We start from the raw sequence: 9,911 nt of genomic DNA on the forward strand, positions 1-9,911 counted from the left end.
GCTTGTTTCTCCTCAGGACTGAGCACCGAAGGCATCTACCGGGTCAGCGGAAATAAGTCTGAGATGGAGAGTCTGCAGAGACAGTTCGACCAAGGTAAGGCCACAGCCTGGCCAAGCCTTGGAGACTGGAGTCGGTCAAGGCACATGGTTTCAGCCAGTCTTGGTGACTGAGAAAGAGAAAACATTTGGCGCCGGCTAGCCTTGCCCCCGTGTGCACACTGCCATGTGGAGGCAGGGGAACAGGCCCTGTCAGCAAGCAGAGGCAGCGTCCCTGCCAGACCCACGTCAGCCGCCCCCCCACACCCTGTCACCATCCACTGACACTGTTCCAGGTCGCCCCCAGACTGCACCTGCGTCACCTCTGGGGGCCTTGCTTCCCTTGCAGTGGGCCCGACAAAGGGAATTCCAGACATCTAATACTAAGTGGGGTTGCAGTCATGGTCCTATTTTGCCGGGGCCCCAGGAATACACATGACTCTCCTCCTCGCAAAATCCCTGCACGAGAGACAGCACAAGGGCACATGTAAGATCAGCTGAGCACTGGGACCCGGTCTCCCCAAGCTGAAATCTCCTGAGTTAGACTGGCTCTTGGCAGGGACTGCTGTCTCCTAAGCTAGGTCTCAGAGGTCTAGAGCCAGAGAGCCAAACTCTTAAGTCCTAGAACTGAGCACAGTACAGGATGAGAAGTCGCGCCCACTGCTGCCAGAAGCAAATGAGCCAAAGCAATAGAAGTTCTCAGATGTCACCAGCCAGAGAGGAAAGAAAGCTGAGGATCCAACTAGGGTCCAACTCAGCATGTGGCAGGGCCCGAGGAAACCAAGCCAGACTCTGAAGCCAGGCAGCCTGTGGGGGCCTACAGGACAGGGCAGCACCCAGGAACAGGCATCCTGCCCCCGAGCTCCTGGGGAGCCACAGCACTTGGATGCGCCATGGCCAGTCTCTGTTAGCTGGCGGTGGGGGGTGGGCATGCCCTGGGGAAGGGAAACACCTGTGTATCTTGCAGGATCGGAAACATGAGGTCAAAATGAGGGTGTAGCCACACAGTTGGGTATGTACTTGTGTATATGCAAGAATCTGTTAACAGATCATACCCCCTCAAAATGGAAACAGCTCATGTCTAACAGTAGGTGATTTCTTGTAAACCAGGAATGCAGTGAAGTATTAAAAAAAAAGTGAAGACCGCAGAGGTCAGTAGTGCCATAGGCTGAGAGGGGCCAGAGAGAGAAAGATGAGTCTACTCAGCCGCTTTAAGGAACCAAGGATAGAGGCAGCGGTCAAAAGTGTTGGTAATGTTCTGTAACCTGCCATGAAAAGTGAGCCAACCTTTCAGGGAAGTCCTTTGTTTTTTCCAGAGGGGAGGGTGTGAGGAAAATGTAGCATCATATCTCAGCCAGACAAGGGGAGTTGGGTGTCACGGAATGACAGGGTGCAGTTACTCTATACAGAGTATGACCCGGACGGAGGTATGGGGTGTCAGCCTCTATCTGCAGGTCTCACAGTTTTGCTTTTTTTAGCAGTGCCCAGGGATGGCACCTCCTGTTCGGTCTGTGATAATCCCTAGTCCCTGCCCTGGCCCCAGGCCCTCCCTCGGCAGCATCCCAGGGTCTTCGAGGTTTCTCTGACTTGCCCCAAGCACTGGGTTTTCCTTTGGCTTCTGTCCAGCTTATAATGCCCTCACTTTCCCAACTTCCTTTCAGACCACAACCTGGACTTGGCAGAGAAGGACTTTACGGTGAATACCGTGGCTGGGGCCATGAAGAGCTTTTTCTCAGAGCTGCCGGACCCTCTGGTCCCGTACAGCATGCAGATCGATCTGGTGGAGGCGCACAGTGAGTACCGGCAGCCCGGGCTGGCTGTGGGGTGCACTGAGGCCGCAGGGCTGCAACAGCATCAGACTGCGTCCTGTGCTCTGGGAGCAGACGCTCTGGCTCTCCAGCTGGGGTCGGAAGGACGGAAGGACGGAAGGGCAGGGAACTCAGGATGACACCAGAGGGGCTTTCTAAGGGTTCTGTCAAGAGAGTTTCAGGTTTCCCCAAAACTTCATGAGTTAAGAGCCTGGGTTTGTATCAGCCTTGAGTCACGTCCCTGCTCCTTTGCTTGTCCCCAGTGGAGGCGTGGCAAGCACAGCCTTCCCTGACCCTGAGCTTCCTCCCACACAGCCCCTCCTCCTATGTGTGGACAATAAGGAGAGATCTAGAGGCAGGGCTGTAACAGGCCTTTCTTCTCCCCTCAGAGGAAACCAGACTCTGGAGGGAAAGGGATGGCTTGAGTTGCCCCTACCAGATGATCCCTGGGGGCTCCAGCAGGTTAGCCCCTCTGGCTTACTGGCGACCTTTGCGTGCCATCCTGCCAGCCCTGACAGCTATTTCTGCCCTGGCCTGCCGCTCTCGGGAGACGTTTGTCCGCAGTATCCGGAGCCTTCCCAGCAGGCAGTTTTTCCCGGGACTTGGTGCTGTGCTGCAGCGTCCCACCTTGTGGCACTTTTTCCCTTTTTCCTGCTTTGCAAGCCTGGTGGGCCAAGACCCCCAGAAGGAGCCATTACTGTGCAGCTGCAGAAGGGAGGGTCTTGGCCAGTGACCAGGTTGGGGCGGGGGTGGGTGGTGAAGGGAGCTGCCTTCCTTAGACCACAGGACCTTAGTCTCGTCTCATCACTGCCCACCTCAAAAGAGGGAGTTTTAAGCCAGCATGATTTACTCACAAGGCTGATGGTGTGGGCAGCAGTTTGGGGGAAGTCACAAACCAGGATTTTAATTCTTGGATCACAGGCTTTTTAGTGACTTTGGGAAATGGGGGTGCTAACAGCAGCCCAGCCCCAACTGCAGAGGCGCCCCTATCGGAACCTGACTGCTGCCGGGACTGCAGCACCCCCACACACACACCGCACCACCTTTCCCTGGTCCGCACTCCTGCGACGTCTGGTCCTGCAAGCTGGGCACTGCCTTGGCCATACTTGATCCCATGGTCTCAGCAGATCAGAATCTCTCGAGGCTCCGGAACTCATCTGAGCCCGTCAGGGCTGGAGCAGAAGTGCAGAGTTCTGGCACAGTCATGGTCATTGGTGGTCTGGCCTTCTTTCCTAGCAGGAGTCCGGCTTTCTCTAGACCAGTTGGGTGGGGCTCCCGCTCCGCTCCTGCTGGTCAGAGACAGAGCCCTCCCAGCAATCCCTCCTCCCGCAGGCTCCAGGCTGGCCCAGATGTGAAACGCATGGGCACTCTCCCTCTGGAGCCAGCTTGCTTTCCACCTGAGCTCTCTGGGCGGAAGTTAGGAAGAAAAGGTGCAGGCGCCCAAGCGGGAGGATTCCTGTCAGCATTTGTCTTGACTTGGCGCCATCTAGAGGCTCATAGAGTCCTGGTTCCTGGCAGTCCCATTGTTTCTGCAGGAGCTGCTGACATAGCATCCTTTTGGGTTTTGGAGGGGCCTGGGGGGGCAGGGGAGGGAGGTGTTACTGATAGGGAATCAGCTGCACTTCCTAGCGCCGTCCCTGGCTTCCACTGCTGAGGAAGGGAGCTTCTTGCTGCTCCTGCAGCCTGGAAAAGGGTGGAGATTTCTGCTTCCTCTTCCCATTGTGTGTTTCCTGTGCCCTAAGCTAGTCAGCTGGAGCTCCTCAGCTGGGGCTGCACTGTCTTGAACCTGGGTTGGGTGGAAGGTGGGGGGTAGGGGGAGGATCTCGCTGACTGGGCACCTTCCAAGGCCACTGGTGCTGTGCGGGTCCCGGAGGGGGGCGGTTCACTGAGCCAGGGACACCAACCAGGCAGGACCAGCATTAGTATTAAGGGACGTTATGAAACGGAGATTCTCAAGCCCAAAAGTAGGTATTCCCAGCCTGGCTGGGTTTCCATGGCAACATCAACTTGACCAGCTCTTCCCACTTAATACCTGAGAGCTGTTGTGTCTGTGTGTTCTGGGCTTGGAAATGGTTTCAGATCCCATCACAACAAATATCAAGGTCACTATCAAATTGTTTTGTTAGCTCCAGAATTTCACAATATTGAATATTGCTGAAAATATGCCCACCAGTAGATACTTGGGATTGTTCGCCAGTGATCTTCCTACTGTATTCAAGGTGACATGTGGGTGATTCGGAGCTGAGTGACAGCAGCAGCCGCCCCCTGACCCATACCGCTTAGGGAGTGGCATGCTGGGGCTTGACCTTCTGTGCATGAACATCGTTTCTGCTCTCCCAGTGTGCAGGCTTCAGTCACCTGCCAGACAGCAGGAAGCCAACTGAGCTAGAAGCGCAGAAAATGCAGTGAGAGGGAACTAGGGGCAAGGGCTTCATGGAAGAGGTGGCATCTGGGCTGTGGCTTCAGGGAGAACTAGGATTTCAGGAGGCAGAGAAAAGGGCTTTGCATTCCCTGTTCCATCTCACCCGGGCCTTCAGCATCTCTTACCATTTATTCTTGCCCCACGTCTTTCCCTTCTTCCGTGACACCGCCAACCCCAACACCACCGAGGGGACTCTCTCCAGTCTGGCCAGCCCCTCAGAGGCCTCTCCGCCGTCTTCTATGCCAGATGGCATCCTAGAGCTAATGCTGTCCCAGACATCCTGAGCCCGAGGACCTTTGGCTCTAGGGCCTCGTTAGCCCCATTACCGCTTCTGAAGCTCTGTGCGCAGTTTAGTCTCTGGAGAAGAGCAGTAGCTTTCAGTAGCTTGTTGGGGGGGGGTGCCCCAGGTGGTTCAGGATACTGGCTCACCGTCTCACCATCCCATCGAGAGGTGGCACGGCTCACAGCTAGAGATGATAAACTAGTTCTGAGATCCTGCTTCCTCTTGTCTATCGAGATGACCACGTCAGTTCTCGGGGTGTTCCTCGCTCACAGCCTGGCACCTGCCAGACCCTGTGTAGGACCTGGCAGATGGCATGGACGGATGAGTGTGTGGTCCCTGCCGCCTCGGTCTGATGGGGTAGGAGGCACAGAACAGGTGACGGCACGGTCCTGCCTCCTAGAGAAAGACACCCAGAATCTTCCATTCCAGGCCCAACAGAGTGAAATCTTGGCCTCAGACTTGTTTCACATGTGAGGGAGAGGTGGGGGTTCCATGCTATACGGGCCTTTGTGCGCCCCCAAGAAAGTGAGAGGGCCTTGAGGCAGGCTTTTCCTTTTCTGCTGATGCAGGTGTGTAAGATGGTCAAAGGCCATCTGAGATTTTCCTCCAGGCCCTGAGTTTTGTAGCAGCACATCGCAGCCTAGAGCCTGGACTAAAGGTGGCAGCAGAGTGCCCCAGCCAGGGTGAGAACAGTGTCTGGGATCACGAACCCTGACAGCAGCTTGTGAGACCTTGGACCAGCGCTCTTACTCCTCAGGGCCTTGGTTGATCTGTGTGCCATGAGGAGTGGCCAGCTTACCTCTAAGCCGTGGCCTCTGCTTCCTCCTGAGTTCTGGGGGTGTTGCTAGTTCTGGATGTGTTCTCAGTCACCTGGTCTGTGTCCGGATTTTGCTGGCTTGGAAATGCCTCTCCAGAACCTATCTTGCTCTCTCGGTGGAGACCTCATTTCACAAGCACAGGTTGTGAGCTAGGGAGGCCCTGGCCCTCTGGAGGTGCCCTCGCCATCCCATGTCTTCCCTCGGAGAGGGTCCCTGAAGTTGGAGCGCCCCACAGCATGGTGGAAGGCCAGGGACCCCGAGCAGGCCTGCTAGACTGGGAGATGGCCTGTGCCCGCCCGCCATGCCTCTCCCTAGTCTTCCCGTCGGCGGCACGGCCTCTTGGCATTTTCTCAGCCAGCGTGTAGGGGGAGCCTAGTGTGGTGAGGGCTGGAACGACTCTGAAGTTGTCCCTTAGCACTCTGGCACTGTCCAGAGGTAAGAACCTGGTGTCCCGAGTACCTGAGGGAAGGCTCCCTTGCTTGAGGGAGGAGGTGAGGTCAGTAGGATGGGCCATGAGGTTCACGAGACAGAGGCAGGGCTGGGTTCTGCTCTGAGAGGCTTCGTGTTCTTCTTGACGTCCTCCCTCCACCTCCTCCTGCCAGACTCAGTGGTCCTCCTCACTCGTGAGCACCTGCGTCTCGAAGCCAGCTGGAGAAAAGGAGGGGGGAAGCACAAGGCGGGGGGCCCTCTAGGGCCTTGCTGGGCACCTTGCTGCCACGCTACGTAAGGAGGGAGGCTGGCATTCCCGGGGACAGCACGTGAGTTATTGTCACAACAGGCCCGACACTCCCTCTTCTGCTTCCTCCTCCTCCCAGGGAAAACAGCAGCAGCAAACATCCCTGTGGCTCGGTGGGGCCCAGGCCCCTGTCACTGCCAGCCCTGCTTCCGGCCTCTAGCCAGGAGGACGAGTGAGGCCCACTCTTGGACGCAGGTGCCCCAGGGGTCAACTGCGTAACGAAAACACACAGCCTCGGCCCATCGAGACCTGGGCCGAACTCGCAGCTGGAAGGGGGTGTGATGGTTCTGTTGAAGGAGGTTCTGAGCCCCACACGTGCTTCTCAGGTGTCAGGACAGTCACTCCTCCTGATGAGGGCAGTGAACTTACTGTAAGTAAATTTTGTACTGAAGTTTAACAGGAAAGAGTTTTGAAATTCACAGCCAGTGAGAAAGTAAACTCTCGAGGTTGAACCCTTAAAATAAAGTTTGGGTGCAGAGCACTGCAGGTGATAATGGCCCCCCATAATTAGTTCCTGTGGCTTTTTGGTCATTTTCTACCAGACAGCTGTAGCTGTTAGCAAAACATGATTTTTATCAAGTCCCACTCTTGAGTTGAAAGATTCACCAGTTCCAGGCCCGTGAGCCTGTCAGCCAAAACTCGGGGTCGCTCCAGCCCTGCCCATCTTTGCGGCCTCCCTTTCCCTCGCATCCTGCCCCTTAGACTGCCTCTAGGTGCTGAGTGTGTGTCTGTGTGTGAGCTCTGGCTCTCAGCATGTGGCCACACCGTCATCAGCCGCTTGTACAGACAAGGAGTGCACATGCAGAATGTCACACAGCCACAATCACACACTGGTCAGTGTCAGAGACAGGATTTGAACCAAGGACTGCCTGGCTGACCCGCTGTGCAGCCTCTCCACCTTGCACTTCGCCATCCCCTCCAGCCGTGCATCCTCCACCTGTCACTCCTGGCCTGGCTCTAGCCAGGCTCCTCCCGCGCTTCCCCAGACTCTGACCCTGGGCCCACATCGCGTACTGCAGAGGTTCTTAGCTTGGAGGCCATAGGTTTCCTAAGGAAAATGATGAGTTTTGGGGAGTCCATGAACCTCCAGAAGTTGGAGGCAGAGTTGCACACAGCATGCTTGAGGACAGGCTCCAGAGCTTACATCCATCACAATGGAGTCTGTACCCCAGACCAGTCAGGAACTATCATATTTTTTTAGCAACCCGCCCACTCCCCCACCCCTACCCCCGTCAGGGTGGGATAGCTGTTGTCTTTTCCTGGGCTCAACTGTGGTTTCTCTGGGTCCTAGGTGTCACCTTCAGTTCTGAGAAGTCGGTATAGGGAGGTCTTTCATGCTCAGAGAAATCTGGGCCGGCCCTCCCAGCCCAGGCAAGCCAGGCATGTTCGAGAAGGGCCAGGCAGGACCCCAGGGAGCAGGCATGACCGGCCCCACCGAGGCTCCGCAGCCTGTCAGTGGGGTCTGGTTCCCAAGCCCTGCAGTCTCTCTGGGCCTCACCTTCCTTACCCCCTCAGTGGGCACCGACGACCCCCGGCCTGGTATGGATGAGCACCAACTTGAGTTAGCCTGTTTTCATGTTCCCACTACATTAGGATTCCGTGATGGGCAGAGAGTGGGCGGTAGTGGGGGAAGGGGATATGTAGACCCTTTGATGAACTGCATGAGAATTCCCCCACTGTTTGCATCAGCTCCTCCAATAGGGAGATGTGTAGAGGGTCCTTGTGTCTCTAGGAAAAGGACAGAGCCCTGGTCTTGTGACAGACTCCCTCCCTAGACAGTCTGTTGGCGTGGGTGGGTGTCGGCGCTCACCCGTCTGGTCAGGAAGCACACAGGCTTTCTGCATTGGGATGCCTGTCTCCAGGGGCAACCGGATGAGCAAAGAATGGTGTTCTTTATGGCGGCGTCCCTGTGGTCCTTGAGTCTCTTGTAGTGGGGGCCAGGAAGCCCCAGGCACACAGTGCTCCCCTTCAGCAGGAGCCTGGGACCCAGAGGTAGGCCTGGCTGCTGGGTCAGTGCCCATTGCCAGGTGTGCCTGCCTTGGGCAGAGGCTTTCGGGGGAAAGACTGGGATTGACCTTTTCTGAAACCCCTGGTCTGTGTGTACCCCGAGGCGGCCCGCAGCCCGTTAGCCTCACCACCTGCCCAGGAGCAGTATCTTACTGTCTTGAGCCCATAATACCCACCAGCCATGGCCATGAAAGTCTTTGGTTTTCTCTTTCCTTAGAAATCAATGACCGGGAACAGAAGTTACATGCCCTTAAGGAGGTACTCAAGAAATTTCCAAAGGAAAACCACGAAGTCTTCAAATATGTCATCTCTCACCTAAACAAGTATGTCCCGGAGCTTGCTCTTTGGTCTTCCTCCAGAAATTGCCAAGCAGGGCCCCCTAGCCACAGAATGAGGTGGGGCCGGGCCGTGTTTTCAGCCTGGCCCGGCAGGGACTGCCACACCTCCTCCTCGGGGGCATGTCTGGCTCCCCAGGGAGTACCCTGGCCTTTAGCCGCCACCTCCCATTTCCATCCTGGTCCTGTCCGAGGGTCCCACGCAGCCCTGAGTGTGCCCCAAGTCCTCTATGTATGTGACACAACCCTGGGCATAATGGCAACGCTGGGAAGAACCTCAAGCCTGGCGAGTAAGTGCAGGACCTGCGGGCAGGCAGCCTGTCCATGGACTGTGTCCCACATTCCTTCACAGACAGAAAAGGTGGGTTTTCCAGGCAAACCTGTTCCTCTCTTGGCAGAGTGGTATTGTACGGAGTTCTAGCTCCGGATGTACACACTCCCTCTCTCATCAGCCAGAGCGGCGTGACGCACTTTGGTGTCTGGATGAGAGTCATTTGTGGATGGAGGGCATCACATGAGCCAAGACCTCAAGAGCCACTCCTCAGGGGATGGCCTGGTGGTGACACGGGAGCAGATGACTGGCCACAGAAGGTCTCAGACCTCAACGTCCAGGCCAGGCCACAGAGACCTGTGCTTGGGCCTTTTCTGTTTTCAGGTTGTGGCTGGGCAGGCAGGGGGAGCAGTCGGGGTAAGGGTGACCAGGAGCACACAGGGGACAGGGCAGGGGCCCTCTGCACTGCTGAGCTCTGACCATGAGTCTGGTGTCTCCCACAGAGTCAGCCACAACAACAAGGTGAATCTCATGACCAGTGAGAACCTCTCCATCTGCTTCTGGCCCACCTTGATGAGACCCGACTTCAGCACCATGGATGCCCTCACGGCCACGCGGACCTACCAGACAATCATCGAGCTCTTCATCCAGCAGTGCCCCTTCTTCTTCCACAATCGGCCCATCAGTGAGCCTCCTGGTGCCACGCCCAGCTCCCCCTCTGCCGTGGCTTCCACTGTCCCCTTCCTCACCTCCACACCTGTCACAAGTCAGCCATCACCCCCCCAGTCCCCTCCACCCACCCCCCAGTCCCCCATGCAGGCCCTGCTCCCCTCCCAGCTTCAAGCCGAACACACGCTGTGAGCCACCAAGGCCTGGAGCAAAAGGACACCTTCTCTCTTCCACGGGGTGGCATTTGGCCTTGAACAAAACCAGGTCCACTGGGGTGGGGAGAGTGTCCCCTCTTCCCCCTTACCTTCTGAAGAAGTCAGCAGGAGCACCAGCCCCAGTCTCCAGAGGGCAGGGCTGTCAGGCCCCCTGAGCCCAGCGCTGCAGACCTGGAGCTGTTCACAGGCAGCAGCCAGGGGGCGCCCCTGTCCTTTGACTTGGACCCTTTTGAGGACTGAACTGGCCAGGCAGTAGCCCCCGTGGCCCTCCACACGCTCACTGCTCCCCAGACCACCTCCTCCACCTGTCC

The 9,911-nt window shown here is 56.9% G+C and overlaps 1 protein-coding gene across 1 annotated transcript in view; it reads left to right on the top strand.

Annotated features, from left to right (window-relative positions):
* ARHGAP35 (Rho GTPase activating protein 35) overlaps positions 1-9,683 on the top strand; it is a 121,391-nt gene extending 111,708 nt beyond the window's left edge. Inside the window, exons 4-7 of the mRNA XM_032326155.1 lie at positions 17-94; positions 1,698-1,829; positions 8,328-8,433; positions 9,220-9,683. Coding sequence (XP_032182046.1) covers positions 17-94; positions 1,698-1,829; positions 8,328-8,433; positions 9,220-9,577 — 674 coding nt within the window. The 3' untranslated portion in view covers positions 9,578-9,683. The remainder of the gene's footprint in view (positions 1-16; positions 95-1,697; positions 1,830-8,327; positions 8,434-9,219) is intronic.
* Positions 9,684-9,911: the final 228 nt, after the last annotated feature.

Source organism: Mustela erminea, chromosome 19 (genome assembly GCF_009829155.1).
Source record: "Mustela erminea isolate mMusErm1 chromosome 19, mMusErm1.Pri, whole genome shotgun sequence".
In the NCBI taxonomy this organism is placed as follows: Eukaryota; Metazoa; Chordata; class Mammalia; order Carnivora; family Mustelidae; genus Mustela; species Mustela erminea.